Source organism: Manis javanica, chromosome 8, assembly GCF_040802235.1.
Source record: "Manis javanica isolate MJ-LG chromosome 8, MJ_LKY, whole genome shotgun sequence".
Taxonomy (NCBI): domain Eukaryota; kingdom Metazoa; phylum Chordata; class Mammalia; order Pholidota; family Manidae; genus Manis; species Manis javanica.
In genome coordinates, this window is record NC_133163.1 from 813,499 (window position 1) to 831,852 (window position 18,354).

General features: G+C 62.4%; 1 gene segment (V, D, J or C); it reads left to right on the forward strand.

Moving 5' to 3' along the window:
- Positions 1 to 1,718: 1,718 nt before the first annotated feature.
- Positions 1,719 to 11,013, forward strand: LOC108390594 (immunoglobulin heavy constant mu-like). The segment is given in 7 exon segments: positions 1,719 to 1,862; positions 6,671 to 6,988; positions 7,061 to 7,399; positions 7,696 to 8,013; positions 8,123 to 8,455; positions 10,590 to 10,705; positions 10,849 to 11,013. Coding segments are annotated over 7 exon segments (1,476 nt in total).
- The last annotated feature ends 7,341 nt before the right edge of the window (positions 11,014 to 18,354 follow it).

An 18,354-nucleotide genomic window follows, 5' to 3' on the forward strand; every position in this document is an offset into this window, starting at 1 on the left:
CACAGTGATTGACAGCTCTACAAAAACCCCGCAGCACTCCCTGGGCAGCTGGGCACCTGCCCCACTCCCCATGCAGACCAGGGGGAGGGGTGACGCTGGAAGGGGGGCGTCCAGGCGCACCGAGGAGGGGCAGCACTCAGGCAGAGGCCCATCGCAGAGGCCCTGGGCTGGGGTGGTGTGCACAGGGCCCTGGGGTGCTGGGGGCAGCCTGGTGGGGGCGGGGAGTGACGCTGAGCCATGGAGTAGCCAGGTATCAGAAGGTGACTTTGTGGTTCCCAGACCCAGAGCTGACAGCAGGAGGGAGCAGACAGCTGACTTCCTGGCCTCGGGGCTCCCTGAGGGCCCTGGCTGTGGGGTTTCTGTGGCCACAGCAGGTGCCAGCTCAGCATGCCCATGCTTTCTTCAAGCACTAGGGCCAGGGCACCCTGGTTGCTGTCTCCTCAGAAGCCTGTGGCCCCACCTGTCCTCAGTACACAGGGGTCTGCGTAGCCATGGGCAGGGTTCCCAGCTGTATCTGCTGAACCCTGTGGGGTCGGGGGGCAGCTGTGTCTGCTGCACACTGTGGGGTGGGGTGCCAAGCTGTGTCTGCTGCACGCTTGGGAACTGAGTATTTGCATGGTGGGGGGAACAGACTGTGTCCCTGTGTGATGCTGTTCAGTACTGGGGCCAGGGAATCCGGGTCACCGTCACCCAAGGTAAGAGGCTTTCTCTCTACCCCTCTGTCCAGGGCTGGGAAGCAAATGCCCAGAGGTTGCTGTGTCTGTATGGAGTGGGGCTACTGCTGAGGCCCTTCGGCCTGCGTTCTGCTGATGGCCTTTCTGGGGAGAGGGCTCATGCCTGTGGATAGCAGGCTGGGCAGAGCGGGTTCTGAGTCAGGGACACGAGGGTCTGAGTGTTCGGGGCTGTGTGCTGTGCTGGGCGGGGTTCCGGGGTTTTTGTACACTCCCTAAGTGGGCCCATGGCAATGTGACTACTTTGAGTTCTGGGGCCGGGGAACCGAGGTCACCGTCTCCCCAGGTGAGTCCTCCCAGCCCTCCTCTCTGCTCTCTCCCTGAGGCTTTTTGGTGCATTTTAGTGAAAAGTAGGGTGTCTAGGTCTCAGGTGTGGAAGAACCGGGGACAGCCTGAGGGGCCCTGAAAGGGGCCTAGAGGGGACTGTGGCTCAGACAGATGGGAAATAGAGGTCTCTGACTCCTGTGCTGGGCAGCCAGGGGTCCCTCTGGGGCCTCAGCCACCCTGGGGCCTCCAGCGACCCTACCCACCACCAGGCGCCACTTCTTGTTGGTAGTCCTGGCATGTTTGTAAACTGTGGGTTCCATATCTGGGGCCGGGGACTTCAGGTCATCGTCACCTCAGGTGGGTGCTCGCCTCCCCCTCACCCTAACTGCACTTGGGGAGGTCTGGGTTGTCAGGGCCTCCCTGTTGAGACACTAAGGCATTTTGGAAGTTGGGAATCTGAACCACGGAGAGGGTCCCCCTGAATGCGGCTGAGACTAACATGCCCCGTCCCAGGGACGCCTGCAATGTGGGGACCAGGCAGCCCCTTTGGCAGCTGGCCGTCCACTCCAGCCTCGTCAGGACCTCCCCTGGCTGCTGCTCTGTGGGCTTCGCCGCCTCTGAATCTCTGGGGCAGTGGTCGTCAGGGCAGATGGGACTTCTGAGTCCCAGTTAGGGGCGGTCAGTTTGCTGCCTGGTTTCTGAGGGCGGCTCCATGGGGCTCATGGGGACAGTGGAAGTCCCCATGGGTCTGCACAGTGCCTGGCTGTACCCTGGTTTTGGAGGGGTGAGGAAGGAGATTGTGCCACTGTGATTACTATGCTATGGACGTGTGGGGACGTGGTACCCAGGTCAGCATCACCTCAGGTAAGAACAGCCCCTCCAGGGCCTGTATTTTCTCTCCTGTCCATGGGACTTTCCAAGCTGGTCCTGGGGACGTGTCCCTCAGGGTCCTGCACAAGCTGGTCAGGCGGAGATGCGAATGGGTGCTTAGGGACTCCAGGGCCTCTTGACTTTATGGGGCTTTCTGAGAACTGGTACAATGCCAGCAGGCCGCATGGAGTCACCCATCCCCTGAAAGGACGGGAGGCAGGAAGGGCCGTGGGGGGACGAGGGGCCACAGCACGTTAGGGCTGTGGGGAGACACTTGATGTCAGAGTCACAGCGCTGGCCTGTGGGGTGTGCTGGGTGGCTGTCCCACCCAGGAGCTCAGAGAGAAGGGTTTTCTTCAGGGTTTTGAGTCATGTTCTGTCAGGTTGTATTTAAAATTCCTTACTGGCCAGGAAGATAACTGTCTGGGGGCAGAGGGACAAGCAGTTCTCCCCCAGGCCTGGTGAGAGCGGGGTGCTCCGGCCCCCGGGAGGGCGCACCCAGGCAGTCTGTGGGAGCTCTGCTCCCCGGGACAGGGTGGCCCCCCGAGAGGATGACTCGCTCCTCCTGAGAGACGTGCTCCCTGAGCATTAAAAGACAGGATGCCTTTGGAGCGGCTCCTGAGGAAAATGGTCAAGAAAACTGTAACTTCAAAGGTTATGTACTTCAGTATATTTTCAACTGTATTATATATTCTAATCTTATCATTCAATGAACAACCACGAATCCTGCCTTCCTGAAGTTGGTATTGCACCATTTCAGCCAAGAAATGGTGCCGTGGTGCCGCCGTCGCCCTCTGGGGTCTCAGGTGTGACAAGGGTGAATCAGGCTTGTTTTCTGAGGGGCTGAGATGTTCCGTGGATGCTGTGAGCCAGGCAAGGTGGTGGAGGGCAAGGCAGACACCTGCAGCGGGTGGCAGGCGCAGGCCACCGCGAGCGTCTATTTTAGGGAGCAGGAAACGCGACTGACAAACATAGCTTATGGTTATGAAGAGGGGTTTTCAGGCGGTTTTGCCCAGGGACATGTCTGAAAGCTTCCACTGAGCAAAACAACACCTGGGTAATTTGCATTTCTAAAGAAGCCCAAAGTGCTGCCAGAAACGGAAAGCTTCCTTTTTTAAACACTAGAATTTAAATTTTTCAGTGTTAATTTATAAATTCAAATTTATAAATATTTTCAAAATAAGATGTTTAAGAAATTAATCAATTTATGGTAGTATTCATATAACTTTTGTTAACTAGCTATTCCTTCAAATGGTAATTAATCTCAAACCATTTTTCCTGGCCCTATAGCCTTGTTTTTATAGTGACCTTGTTCCCAATTTTTAAGCTAGCCGATTTTCCTTTTGCTACAAAGAAACATGTTGATATTGCAATAAAGGGCCTCCGTTTCAGCATTTTTTGAGATTGCTTTTCAAGTATTCATCTCAGGACAATTTTTAGGTGAAATGTGTGTGATTTTCCTGAATTACTTCAGTTAAACACATTAGTTGGTGGATTGAGGGGAAACCCAGTCAGAAGTCAAATCGGAGAGGGACTCGGAGCACCTGGGAGGGTGGTTTCTGCTGCGAACCCTGAATCCGGCTTCTTCAGAGGAGGGCCTGGGAGCCGGTCCCACCAGGCCCGCCGTGCCCGGGGGCCTCCTGGTCCTCCCTCCAGCTGGGCATGTGTAGCCGTGGCCTCTGCCACCAGGCCAGCCAGCTGTGCTTCAATCTGCCATTTTTCATGGATTTGGAGGAATTCTTCCACGCCAAAACCCCACGGGACTTTCCAGTGACCAGGCACCCCAAATGGTAAGAGAGAAACGGCCGAATTCGCTGCTCCGGAAAGGTCGATGGGATGCTTTGTTTCTGTTTGAACGGGAGTCGGACTCTGAGGCCCGCTCAGTGGAGGCTGGGACTCACTTGCGCGAAGCCCTTGAGCAGCTTTGGTCTGGGTCCCTCGCGTGTGACTTCCCCTGAAGGTCATTCCGAGGAAGGTGGCGGTGCCGCGCTCTGGTTCTTTAGCTAGTGGTTGCTCCTGACGCTTTAGAGCAAAGCGCCCTTGTCTTCACGTGGGCGCTAAACACAGCTTTCGATTTTAGATCATTGCTGCGCACCTCCAAGTAGGCTCCCCTTGCAAAGAGATTTGCGACACCAGGACTGCATGGCAAATTCAGATGAAACCCATTTCCTGGTCATTTTAATGATGACTTTTATCTAGAGGGAATTCGGTTAAAGTCAGGGGCTTACGTTGGGCTCAGAAGGGACAGTTGTGGCTGAGGGTATATGCCAGGAAAGTGAGGGCTCTGTGGAGAGAGCTGCCAGTTGTAAAGCAGAGACAGGCTTTTTGCTCTGATGGTAGCAAACCCCCACACAGTCCTTGCAGATGTCTTAAGGAATTTAAGTTGCCAGGAAGTATTTTACCAAGAAGCTGAAGGATGTCTGTGATCGATACTTCCTGGGAGCCAGAGGCCAGTGGGACTGGTCAGGGACTGGGGATCCGAGCTTCCACTGGAGAAAGTCCAGTGGGCGCAGGAGGGTGGAGACAGCAGGAATCCCCCAGTCTGAGCCCAGCCCTGCTTTAAGGATCCCTGGGTGAGAGGACTAATGAAGCAGGTGGGTCTGGTGCTCTGGCACCTTTCTGGCCAGTACCACTGGGCCTTCAGGACAGTACAGAGCTGCACTGCACTGGACTAAATCACATGAGACTGAGTTTTCTGAGCTGACCCAGGCTGAGCCGGGCCAGGCAGAACTGAGCTGAGCTACACTGGGCTGCTCTGGGTTGCACTGAGCTGGCCAGCGCTGGGCTGAGTTGGGCTGAGCTGGGCAGAGCTGGGCTGAGATGAGCTGGGCTGAGCTGGGCTGGGTGAGCTGGGATAGGTGAGCCAGGCTGAGCTGAGCTGGACTGTGGTGGGCTGGGCTGAGCTGGACAGAACCACGCTGAACTGAACTGAGATGGGTTGAGCTGGGGAGGGTAAGCCGGGTTGAGCTGGGCTGAGAAGAGCTGAGCTGAGCTGGGCTGTGCTGGGCAGAGCTGGGCTGAGCCAGGCTAGGCTGGGCTGAGCTGGGCTAGGTGAGATGGGCTAAATTGAACTGGGATGGGTTGCACTGAGCTGAGCTACACTGGGCTGCTTTGGGTTGCGCTGAGCTGGCCACCGCTAGGGTGAGTTGGGCTCAGCTGGGCTGAGATGAGCTGGGCTGAGCTGAGTTGAACTGTGCTGGGCTGTGCTGAGCTGAGCTGCACTCGGCTGAGCTGGGCTAAGCTGGGCAGGGTGAGCCACGCTGAGCAGGGCTGAGCTGAGCTGGGCTGAGCTGGGCTACGCTGGTCTGAGCTAGGCTGAGCTGGGCAGGGTGAGGTGTTCTGGGCTGAGCCAGGCTGAGCTGTACTGAGCAGAGCTTCACTAGACTGAGCTGGGCTGAGCTGGGCTGAGCTGGGCAGAGTGAGCCACGCTGAGCAGGGCTGAGCTGATCTGGGTTGAGCTGGGCTGAGCTGAGCTGGACAGAGCTGGGCTCTTTTGGGCTGAGCCAGGCTGAGCTGGGCTAGGTGATCTGGGCTAAGTTGAACTGAGCTGGGCGGGATGAGCTGGGCTGAGCTGAGCTGGGTTGAGCTGGGGAGGGTGAGCCGGATTGACCTGGGCATGGCTTAGTTGAACTGAGCTGGGCTGAGCTGAGCAGGACAGAGCTGAGCAGAGCTTAGCTGGGCTGCACTGGGCACACCTGGATGAACTGGGTTGGGTGAGCTGAGCAGGGCTTAGCCAGGCAGAGCTGGGCGGGATGAGCAGGGCTGGGCTGGGTGAGCTGGGCTGAGCTGGGCTGAACTGGGCTGGGCTGAGCTGGGCTAAGCTTGGCTAAGCTGGGCCGGGCTGGGCTGGGCTGAACTGAGCAGGATGGAGCTGAGCAGGGCTTACCCAGGCTGAGCTGGGCGGGATGAGCTGGGCTGAGCTGCGCTGGGTTGAGCTGGGGAGGGTGAGCCGGGTGGACCTGGGCATGGCTGAGTTGAACTGAACTGAGCTGAGCTGAGCAGGACAGAGCTGAGCAGAGCTTAGCTGGGCTGCACTGGGCAGACCTGGATGAACTGGGTTGGGTGAGCTGAGCAGGGCTTAGCCAGGCAGAGCTGGGCGGGATGAGCAGGGCTGGGCTGGGTGAGCTGGGCTGGGTGAGCTGGGCTAAACTGGGCTGACCAAGACTGAGCTGAGCTCGGTGAGCTTGCGTACAGTGCACTGACCTGCGCTGACCCAGGCAGAGCAAAGCTACTGAAATGGGCTGGACTGGGTGGCTAAGTAGGCCTAACCTGGGTGGGCTCGGGACAGGCCAAGCCGAGTGTGCGCCGGCTCACTTATCACATATACACCCTCCCCAGACCCCAGACATGCAGGCTGAGCGCCAGTGTGGCCAGCTGGCAAGGCTCCCTGAATGGCCACCTGCCTCTCAAGGGGCTCACTGTGCTCGGGGCTGCATGTCAGGGTGACTCCAGGGTGTCCGCGGGAAGGCAGAGCGGGCCTGGGCGGGGCCGTCCTGAACGGCCTCTGTGCGCAGGGACAGTGCCAGGGTGAAAGGCCAACTCTACCCTCCTAACAGGAAGCAAGAACCCCTTGTCTTCCCATGCAGCAGAGCTGGGCCCCCACACACCCCCCAGCACCCCTGTACCAGGACCCCAGGCCTCACTGTACCACCCTCCGTGCTGTCAGTCACGTCCAGGCAGTCGGTGGTGGGCTCAGCCCCAAGGGCAGTCACAGAGCACCAGGGGCAGACAGCGGGGCCCATCCCCAGCTAGGGCGCTCTCCTCACCACCCCCCATTCTGTCTGTCCCCTCTTGTGTCCTCAGAGAGCTCGTCCCCTCCAAATCTCTACCCCCTGGTGTCCTGTGAGAGCCCCCTGTCTGATGAGAGCCTGGTGGCCATGGGCTGCCTGGCCCAGGACTTCCTGCCAGGCTCCATCACCTTCTCCTGGAACTACAAAAACAGCAGTGACGTGAGCACCCAAGACATCAAGACCTTCCCCTCGGTCCTGCGGGGGGGCAAGTACGTGGCCACCTCCCAGGTGCTCCTGGCCTCCGTGGACGTGCTCCAGGGCTCCGATGACTTCCTCACATGCCAAGTTCAGCACGCCAACGGCAACAAGGTCGTGAAAGTGCCCCTGTCAGGTGAGCGCTGCCCCACTGTGGGCTGGGTAAGGGTGGCCTGGGCCCGGCTGACCCCCTGTGCCCTCGCTGCAGCACCCGCAGAGCTGCCCCCCAGTGTGGACGTCTTCATCCCGCCCCGGGACGCCTTCTCCAGCAACAGCCAGCGCACGTCCAGGCTCATCTGCCAGGCCACAGGCTTCAGCCCCAGGCACATCTCCGTGTCCTGGCTGCAAGACGGGAAGCGGCTGGAGTCTGGTGCCACCACGGACAACGTGGAAGCCGAGAATAAGGGGTCGGGGCCCGTGACCTTCAAGGTCACCAGCACGCTGACCATCACCGAGACTGCCTGGCTCAGTCAGAGCACATTCACCTGCCGCGTGGAGCACAGTGGGCTCACCTTCCAGAAGAACGTGTCCTCCTTGTGCGGCAGCGGTGAGTGGCCCTTGGTATGGCCCCACATGTGGGGGCCCTCACACACCTGGGGTCCACTTGAGTTTGCAGGCACTGCCCAGACATGGCCCACTGTGCCCCATCCTTGCCTTTGCACAGCGGGAAAGGGCGGGACAGGGCAGCTTGGGGCCACCTGTCAGCTGAGGAGCCAGCATCCCCCCCGGGGGGGGCTGTCGGGCCGGGACGGCTCAGCAAAGGGGGGCCTCCCTGTCTGGGGAAACCCCCACCTTCACCTCATTTCCCAACCAGCCCTCAAACCTGCTCTGCCCCGACTCCAGGTCCAAACACTGGCATCCAGGTCTTCGCCATTCCCCCTTCCTTCGCCAGCATCTTCCTCACCAAGTCGGCCAAGCTGTCCTGCCTGGTCACAAACCTGGCCACCTATGACAGTCTGGCCATCTCCTGGACCGGCCAGGACGGCAAGCCCCTGAAAACCCACACCAACATTTCCGAGAGCCACCCCAACACCACCTTCAGCGCCACGGGCGAGGCCACCATCTGCGTGGAGGATTGGGAGTCGGGCGACGAATTCACGTGCACAGTGACGCACACGGACCTGCCCTCGCCGCGGAAGCAGACCGTCTCCAGGCCCAAGGGTAGGCCCTGCCTGCCCCTTCCCTCTGCCCCAGACTCCCCCGCGGCCTCCGGGCTCCTGGCCGCGGGCCGGGGGGGCAGCCTGAGCTCACGGCCCTCTGTGCCCCGCAGAGGTCGCCAAGCACACGCCCTCGGTCTACGTGCTCCCGCCCACCCAGGAGCAGCTGAAACTGCGGGAGTCGGCCTCCGTCACCTGCCTGGTGACGGGCTTCTCCCCACCGGACGTGTTTGTGCAGTGGCTGCAGAAAGGGCAGCCCGTCCCCTCCCACAAGTACGTGACCAGCGCCCCGACCCCCGAGCCCCAGGCCCCGGGCCTCTACTTCGCGCACAGCATCCTGACAGTGAGTGAGGAGGACTGGAGCGCCGGGGAGACCTACACCTGCGTCGTGGGCCACGAGGCGCTGCCCCACACGGTGACCGAGAGGACCGTGGACAAGACCACCGGTAAACCCACCCTGTACAACGTCTCCCTGGTCCTGTCTGACACGGCCAGCACGTGCTACTGACCCCTGGGCTGCCCCGACGGGCTGGCACTGGGGCCTGTGGGTGACCCGGCGCTGCGTGCATGCCTGTGTGCAAACTGAGCATGTCATAGGGTGCCATGCTGCATGCTCTCAAAACAGAAATAAAAAGATGCATTCACAGACGCTGGTCCTGAGTGAGCGATGCTCTCGCCTGCCGGGGCCATGGCCGTGCTGCCCCCACACCACCCTGCACCCCCTGCCGCCCACCCCCACCTCCACACGCCCTGTGCCCCTACCTGATGCTCACAACACACCCAGCTCTCGCTCACTGCTCCCCCAGATGCCCCCATGGCCAAATAGGTGTGTGACACATGCACACACACACACATGCACACACACCACATGCACAGGCATCTGCCCATGGAGATGCAGACATGTGTGCACACACACAGATGTGGGCACAGAGATCCACATACACACACAGACACAGACATGGGCATACAGAGACATACGTGCACACACACAGGCACACAGATGTACACATGCATGTGCACAGGCCCACGGGAACACACATGGACACACAAATGCTCATGCACACAGACACATGTGCACATATGCACATATAGAGATATAGTCACATGTGGACATAGGCACGATGCGCGTGGTCACAGACACATACAATGGGCATGGATAGAGACATACATGCACATTTGTGCAAAGACATGGACACACATGCTTAAATGGAGACATATAAGCACACACTCATACACACGCACACACATGGACAAGATACTGGCACATGAACATACAGGCACATGCACACATGGTCACACACACACATGGATGCCAGCCCTGGGCACCCAAAGCCATCCAGTACCCTGAGGCAGGTACTTCCTCCCTCGTGGCAACACACCGAGCTCACCCCTGCCACTCCCTGCACTGCACTCTCCACAGGGCTCTGCCTCAGCGCTGCTTGTCCTTCCGCCTCGGCTTGGACGGTGGCCCTCCAAGACTCTGACCACGGGCAACCTCCCCAGGCCAGGGCATAGGGTTCAGAGGCCACACCGAGGCCACACGGCCGGCTGCAGCACCTCAGAGAGGCCCAGGCCTACATGCAGACCTCTGAGGCTGCCAGGCCCCCCAGCAGCCGCCTGCGGTCAGGCAGAGTGAGGGCCTGTCCTGCCTGCATGTCAGTCCAGGAGGCCCTGCTGTGCAGGGGGAGCTGCAGGCAGCCTGACCTGAGCAGGGTCTGCCCCAGAACCCCAGCACTGGAGGTGCGGGACAGGAGACACCCCCGCAGGGAGAGAGTGGCCCAGAGCCCAGTGTGCAGGGAGGGGGACAGGGGCTCCTCTCACAACAGGCCACCTCCTGCCCTTCCTGTGCCCCCAAGGACCATTCTCTGCAGGGCCTGCAGACCCCTCTAAGTGTCCTCGATGTCACCCTCCCTGGGGCCTTACGGGGCTATTTGACCCCGCAGTCCCAGAGCCATGAGCCTGATGGACACCGAAGCCAGCCAGGACCCCACCCAGTCCCTCACATGTGCTGCCCACTCTGAGGAGAGAGAGACTGAGGGTGAGGTCAGCTGACATGGAGAGGGGAGCCCCCAGGCCTAGATATCCGCCTGCACCCCATGTCCACCCGCACTGGCCACATTGGCTACGGGCCTGCCCACCCCATAGCCCAGGTGACAGGTGGTCCCCTGCCTCTCAGTCTCCAACGGTGCCTCCTGCAGGAACCCAGGAGGCCCTCACAGGGGGTTCCACCTGCCCTTTGGCTGTGCTGCCCTGTCACCCTCTCTGCCACAGCAGGACACCGAGGACAAGGTGCTCAGCCTTGGCCATGACCTGCCCCTGCCCAGCCCCCGCTCATGCCTGGCCTGAGACGCTTCCTGGCTGAGCCTGGGAGCTCCCGTCTCCGCAGGGCAGGGAAGGGGCTGGGGGAGGCACGCAGCATGCTTATGCCTTCCTGAACTCCTGCCCCTCTGTCCCCACCCCACCCAACCCTCCTGGGGGGCAGCACAGCCACGGAGCCAGGCAGGCCGGAGGCCGGGGGTCCTGAGGGTGGGGTCCCCATGGTGCTGAGCGGAGCCTGAGCCCCGTGCCGTGTCCCTGCAGAGGGCGAGGTGAGCGCCGAGGAGGAGGGCTTCGAGAACCTGAGCACCATGGCGTCCACCTTCATCGTCCTGTTCCTCCTCAGCCTGTTCTACAGCACCACCGTCACCCTGTTCAAGGTGGGGCCGCCGGGCAGAGGCTGAGGCGCCCAGGCCCGGGCACAGACCTCTGGACTGCCAAGGGGCAGCGGGGAGGGGCCAGCCCCACCCAGGCTTCATTCCCAGGGGCAGGAAAAGCAGCTCACACTGTCTGCTGCCCGCAGGTGAAATGACCCACCATGGAAGACTCCCGGAGGCCACAGAGGCGGAACCACGCAGGGCACCTGTGGGCCCGGGGTCCCCTGCCCGTGTGGCCGGTCAGCTTGTACGTAAACTTTCCCCATGTCACCCTGCATGGGACGCTCTAAGAAACAGCTTCTTTCCATGGCCCGATGCTGTGAGTGGTGGGGACCCTGCAGCCCCGGGCTCTGCCCCCGCAGATGCACACACTTTGCATCGTACGCACGTTCCCCCTTGAAATAAATGTGTACAATTTATCTTGTGAAGCTGTTTCCTCACGAAGGTCTCTTTCCCAAAGAACAGGCCCTGTGTGTTTTGAGTCTCAGGGGTGTACCTATTTCAGGGGGCCCGTGGGAAAGGGCGATCTGGGTCCACGCAGGCCCAGGCCCCACCTGCTGACCAGGGTCTCAGGGCCGGTCCCCCTGATGAGGGAAGAGGGCCGAGCGTTGCAAACACAGCCTGGGCAGGGAAGCAGGCTTGTCCTCGGGTGTGATCAGCGGGGTCTCAGCCCACAAGTGTCACTCTGCCTCTATTCCTAGTGAGTCCCGTCACCTGAGGGCTTGGCCCAGTCCTGTGCTGTGAGTGCCCATGGGACTCCGGGGGAACCCAGAACGTCATGTGCCCACCCTGAGGGCACCCTGTTGGCACTGGGGAGCTGCAGCCCAGCCAGGCGGGGAGTGGAGTGTGGCAGTGGGGACAGAAGTTTGTTATGAGCCAGTCAGGATGACACGCAATGTGGAGAGGCAGACATACAGGGAGGGTTCGTGCTGCCGCGTCACATGGAAGGAGTGGCCATGGCCAGGCCCAGGGTGATGGCGGTGAGACAGACCTGAGAGGGGAAGGTGGGGCCGTGCTGAGGGGAGCCGGGGGGCAGCCAGGAGCAGCCCCCAGGCTGCAGAGAGGTCCAGACAGCTGTGGCAGTGGGCATCTGTGCAGAGGGGCGATGGAGAGAGAACCGGAGAGGGCCGGCCCTGTGAGCCAAGCCCGGTAGGAAGTGCCTTCAGAGAGGCCATAGGACAGCAGCGATGGGGGCAACCAGGACCTGAGCTACAGCCCGCCCACACGGGATGAGGTGCCAGAGGAGACAGGAAAACGGCAGGCGGCCCCCAGCTGCAGGCTCCTGTTAGCTGTACCTTGCATTGATCCCAGCCTTGCACAAGGGACACACAAAGCTCAGGACACAGTCGGCAGGATGGGGAGGCTTGTGAGCCTGCGGCTGGCAGCTCAGAGCGCCTATACTGGTATCCGAGGGTTTTCATGACAAAGTCCCAGCCACTGGGGGCTGAAATGACAGAAAAGTGTTCCCTTCAGGTTGTGGAGAAGGGAAGACAGATTCGGGTGTGGGAGGGGGTTAGGGCTGCGAACAGGCCCAGGGGAGCCTCTGCTCCACACGCACCCAGCTGCTGGGCCCAGCCTTCCTCGGCGTGCCTTGTGGAAACATCACCCACCGTCCACCATCAGGCTCACCCGGGGCCTCCCTGTGTGTCTGCCCCTAACTCCCCTTTCATGAGGATCCTGTCAGACTGGATTAGGGCCCAGCCCGACCCAGAACACCTCCATCTTAACATACTGACCACCTCCTTACTGACTCTGTTCCCAAGTGAGTTGACACCGTGTGGTCCTGCAGAGATAGGGTGTCATATATAAACTGGGAGGCACACCCAAGCCCTAACAGTCTGCCCTCTGCCTCCAACATTCATGTCCTCACCTGCAAAATACTCACGCCCACATCCCCAAAAGTGTCACCCCGTGCGGCGTGGGCTCTGAGACCATAATCTCCTCTGAGCATCACCTTAATCAGATGCAGGTGAGACACTAACCTGCCTGATGCTGGGACACAGCCTCATCCAGCTGCGGACCTGACCCATCAGGTATCTGCCCCCCAAGTCCAACCCTCCCGGACAGGCCCAGAACCTTCCAGCCTTTTGCCTGCTCCCGGTCCCCGCCCAGTGTTCCCCTTGTACGTTCCCCCCATGTCTGCTCTGCAGAGAAACGTCGGCAAGACGCCTGAGTGTGTTGGGGGCAAATCCGACTTCGCACAAAACGGTGGGACGTGATCCAGCTGAGCCCACGGCCTCCTTAACACAGGGACCACTGCTGCTCGGTCCCTGCCTCCGCAGCCCTCCTGGGGCCCCCCCCAGACCCGCCAGCATCATCCACATCTACCGTGCCGGCATCCCGACTCCCTGCCAACCCCTGCCCCTCACCAGCTCTAAGGCCGCTGGGGCTCGCTGCAGGGCACCCACCCAGTACTGGAATCTGTGTCTGTTTCCATGGTGACCGTAATGGCCCCACACGCCCTGCCTGGTCCAGGTCAGGAGGCTAGGGCTCCAAGGTCAGGGCGAGGAAGGCTGGGCCTCTTCTGGGGCCACGAGGGGCCGTCTTGTGCCGCCCTGCCTCCTCCAACCTGGGCGGTCCTCGTCTTCAGAGGATCCCTCCAGGACCTTCTTTGCCTCCTGGGCATGTCTCTGTCCAGCCCCCTTGGGCAGGGACACAGTCAGATTGGGTTTGGAGGCCGCCCTCCTCCAGGGGACCCAGTAACTTACTGCTTACAGCTGCTGTGGCATGTCTCCAAGGAAGGTCACATTCTGACGTCCTGGGGGCTAGGACTTCTACATATGAGTTGGGGGGACACAGCTCGACCCTTTCACACCTCCCATCCCAGCATCTGTCCAAGAGTGGAAGGGGTCTGGCAAAGTGTGACCAGAGGGTGCCAGGCCCAGGGCCAAGGGGCATGGGGAAGGGCATCTGCGCAGCTCTGTGAGGGTGGGGGCCTCTGAGCAGGGCCAAGATGGCTCCTGGGATATTGACAGGCCATGGCCCTGCTGAGGAAAAAATGGGACAGGGTCACCGGGCCTCGGGAGAGGAAGGAAATGGGTCCCCCTCCCGGGGCCAGGGGAGAGGCAGAGAGATGAGCAGGCGTGGCCCTGTCCAGACACAGGTGGGCCGTGCGGTAAGTGTGAAGAGGAGACAGGGTGGAGGGCACCTATGAGACTGGGATGCGATGGGACAGTGCCATCAGGGACCCAGGCAGAGAGCACGTGCACGCCAGGCTGTCCTCAGCCACCCAGGGAGAGTGCGGGTTTGGGGGCACCCTCCCAGAGTCCGGCAGCTGCAAGAGGCAGCCCTACATGGGGCCCAGAGCACTGCAGGGTGCAGCCTGCCAACACGGGCTGAATGCGCAGAGCTCCCAGGACAGATCACGGCCTGTCCCCAAGCGGCGGAGCCCATGGGGCAGGCATCGGGGAGAGAAGGACGGATCCCCCATGCCAAGGCCCAGAGTCTAGCCACACGGCCCCAGGCAGAGGGGACCTGTGCCTCCCCTGCAGGGGCCTGGGGAGCAGCAGCTGGAGGTCTGGACTCAGGGGCCCCTCACCCCTCAAGCTCTCTGGAGACAGCGGCCCCAGCACCGGCCCCACCACAGGCTGCAACGGGAAGTCAGTTGCTCTGTTCATGGACAGGAGCAGCCACACAGCCCAGCCAGTCCCCGGGCCCCCCACACCCTGAGCATCACGGCCCGGCTCGACTGTCTAGCAGAGCAGCCCAAGCTCAGGTCCTGCTCACCTTGGTCCCAACATGTAAAGCCCCAAAGGAAGATGAGCACGTGACCCTGGCCTGCTTGGCGGCCGGGTACCTCCCGGACCTGGCACAGGTCCCTGAGATCCCAGGGACACAGAGTCAGACCCCGGTGACCAGCTGGGCGATGTGGAAAGGAGGCGACACCCAGCTCTCCTTCCTGACCATCCAGGGGCAGCCGGCTCCCTATCGCTACCGCATCCACCAGCAGTCCGCCGACTCCAACGTGGAGAAGAACTTCCGCTGGCCAGGCAGGAGGCCCTGAGACCTCTGAGGACCCCCCGGATCTCCCCAGCACCCTCCACCCTGGGCCCGGCCCAAAGCCCGCAGCAGAGGCCCAGGCCAGACACAGCACCCACCAGCACCCCAGGGCGCCTCCATTTCCTCACAGACCCTGTCCCCAGCACAAGGAGGCAGCTGGCTAGGAAAAGGCAGCAGGGACAGCGGAGCCCCCAGCCCCGCCTCCACACGGCGCTGTCCAGCCCACGCCCACCTCCCCTGCAGCGCCTGCCCGGCCCCCGGCCCCTCCCTCCCCAGACCGCGCTGACCCTCGGCCGCCCACGGCTCCGCCCACTCGAGCATCCTGGACACTCAGAACCCCACAGGGCTGTGACGACCCCGCCAAAGGGCACCACCAAACCCCCACCGCTGCCCAGGCCCAGGGTAAAGAGCCCCCACGCCGGCACCCCCACCCCGCCCTCCTGCCCCTGAGGCTGCCTCCTTCAAGCTGCTCTGTGACACATCCTGGGCGTGCACAGCCACCTGGGTCAGGAGCGGGCACTGGACGGGCATCGCTGAGCACGTGTTATGATGTGCCGGATCCTGCGAGCAGGGAACCCCAGGCACCCACAGAGGAGCACAGCGGACAAGGGGGCCCATGGCCAACACTGGGGCTCGGCTGACCCCGTGGAGGGCTGAGACACGAGCTTGGCACGGAGCCCCACGTGGGGACCCTCACAGAACCACCGGATGCCCTGGAGCTGTGGCAGGGGATGCAGGGGCTCATCCCGGCAGGGCCCAGCTCTTCACCTGGCTCAGCCTCTCCTGGTGGTGGGGGCCTCATGGGGTCACACAACCCCTGTCTGCCACCTCGGAAGAGGGTCCATCTCTGCTGAGCAGGGCACAGGCCACATGAGCAGGAACACCCTGGGGGAGCTGTGCTGGTAGGGAAGGGGCGGCCCCCACATGGCCCAGGGCGCTGGCCGGGCCCAGGCAAGGAGCCACTGTGGCACCAGGGTGGGGGGCTCCCACCCGGGCTTTGGTCGGGATGCCCCCACCCCAGGCCAGAACCCGCCCGTGTGGACGTCCAGGAACACAGGGCTCCTCATCTCTGAACACTGCCAGTCCCCGTGTGGCGTACGCTGCTCAGACCACAGGAAGGGGGAGTCAAGAAGGAGGCCATCTCCAGGTGAGGGTGGGGAGCGTGGCCCCCTCTGCAGCCCGGGCATGCCAGCCCCTGGTCCTCCTGAGCGTGTGGGCCCTCAGCCCCAACTCCGAGGGCTCACACCCGGCCCCTTGGCAGCTGGGGGCCCCGCCCAGCACAGCCCCCGGTACCCCTGCTGGGCAGCAGGGAGGACCTCCAGGGGAAGAGGAACTTCTGTGGGGCTCGCCCAGGGGGCTATGCCCTCCCCCCAGGCACGCACGGCCTCCTGGGAGGACCCGACCCCGGTGCTGCATGGCTACCACATGGCCTGCCGGCCAGATGAAGCCTGGGCCCATTGTCCGCAGCTGAAGAGCGGCCTCCCCGGTCCCAGAGGGACCTGAAATAGTCACCCTCTGACCCTTGACAGGAGGGATTCTGACCCCCGCTCTGCTGCAAACCCTCCGCCCCATAACTCCACTGCCATTCACGCCCTGCGCTCGGGAGAGTGGCCGCTAGTCACGACAGCTCCCAGGACAGTTCTGGTGGCCGCCAAGCAGACAGGCAGGGTCCCTCCAGAACCAGAGGTGCAGGGAACGGGGGCACTTGGGTCTCAAGGGCCCTGAGGGAGGAAGGACGCCCTGCGCCCACCACAGCCCGTCCACCCGAGGAGCCAGAGGAGGTCCTGCCTCACACACCCGTCCCCTCCTCAGCGCCCTGTGCCCACCACACCCATCCACCCGAGGAGCCAGGACACCAGGAAGCCCTGTGTCACTGCCCCAGGAGGTCAGTCCCAGGCACAGAGTGGGGGCAGGGGAGGAGCAAACGGAGGGCTGCTCTGGGGACCCTGCAGGAACCAGGGTGCCAGGGCATCGCTCAGCAGCCCCAGGACCCCCACCTCCAGCCCACCCTCGGCCCGGGATGGTCTGCACACCCCGCTAACTACAGGCTCTCCTCTGGCAGACTGTCTGAACCACACCCACCATCCTGGCATCTACTTGCTGCCCCCTCTCCTGCAGGGCCTGTGGCTCCAGCCTGAGGCCACCGTCACCGGCCTGGTGCTGGGGTACGAGCTGCAAGAGGCCCGCATGTCCTGGCTGGTGGCCGGGGCAGCACCCCGCAGGGCTGTGGTGGAAGGACAGCTGCGGCCATTCCACAATGGCTCCCAGGGCCTGAGAAGCCAGCTGGCCCTGCCCCGGGCCTTGTGGGCCACAGGAGCCCCCTCACCTGCACGCTGAGCCACCCTGACCTGCCGTCCCATGTGGAGGCAGTGGCGCTGAGAGAGCTCGGAGAGGCCGGCTCCAGGGCCTAGGGATGGGTGGCCCGGGCCCTGCACACCCAATGCCCGGCCCGGCAGCTCTTCTGGCCACCGCTCTCCCAGGGCCCAGAGGCCCCCAGTGCCTAGGGCCACCTGGCTTCTCCCGATGCCTCTGATAGCCCTCACAAGACCTGCTTCTCCCTGCAGCTGCCATGGCACCCAGCAGCCTCACTGTCTGCATCCTGACCACACGAGGGGCAGCCTCTGGGCTCCTGTGCCAGGTGTCCGCCTTCTCACCCCCAGACATTGTCATTGCCTGGCTGGAGGGTCAGCACGGGGTGGACCATCCTTGGTTTGCACTGCGCGCCCCACGGCCCAGCCTGGAAGCACCACGTTCCACACCTGGAGAGTCCTGCACATCCTGGCTGCCCAGGCCCACAGCCAGCCACCTACACGGGTGTGGTTGGGCACGAGGCACCCCGGAATGTGCTCAGCACCAGCTGGAGCCTGGAGGCTGGCGGTGAGGCACACACAGGCACAGGTCAGGGGACAAGGGGCTGAGCCACCTGGCCTGACAGACCCGAGCCTGCGCAGTGTGTGGGGCGAGCATGTGCTTTCTACGTGTTGTGCGCTGGCCCAGGGTGGGTGGGCGGTGGTGTCACTGCTGCCTGGCACCGAGGGGCAGGAGAGCCTTGTTGTGCCAAGATATGCCCTGCTGCTAAACACAGAGCCTCCTGTGGGACGTGAGGCGGGCATCCAGAGCTGCCCTCCCAGGGGTATACCAGGCCCCCCAGGCCCCAAGACCTCCGGAAGTCCCTGAGCACAGCCAGCACCTCAGGAGCCAGCTTCACCTGACATGAGGCGGGGCTTGGGTGCCCAGAGAAGTCAAAGCAGCACATATCCGTGGTGGGCACAGCCGCACTCTGCCTAGCGGGCAGAGGGGGCAGACATCTGCCATGGGTGGGGCTCATGGTCAGGGATGGGCTCGTCCACCCTCTGAGACCTCATGCCAGGCCCTGTGGCTGCCCTGTAGCCCCCAGGCCCACACGAGGCCTAGACCTCAAAGCCCCCGGAGGGAGGGGCCTGAGCCCACCCCAACCGTCTGTAGGTGAGGTCGACTCTCCTGCCCCCCAGCCCTGCTCAGTCCTGAATAGACAAGCTTGGCCCCTTTGCTGTCCCTGCCCAGCAGGGGAGAGGGCGTGCCCACCCCGAGGAAAGGCCCTGGCACTGTCTACTTCAGGCTCCGCTGTCTGTGCACAGTGCCCAGCATGCAGTCAAAGCTTACAAGGCATTAAG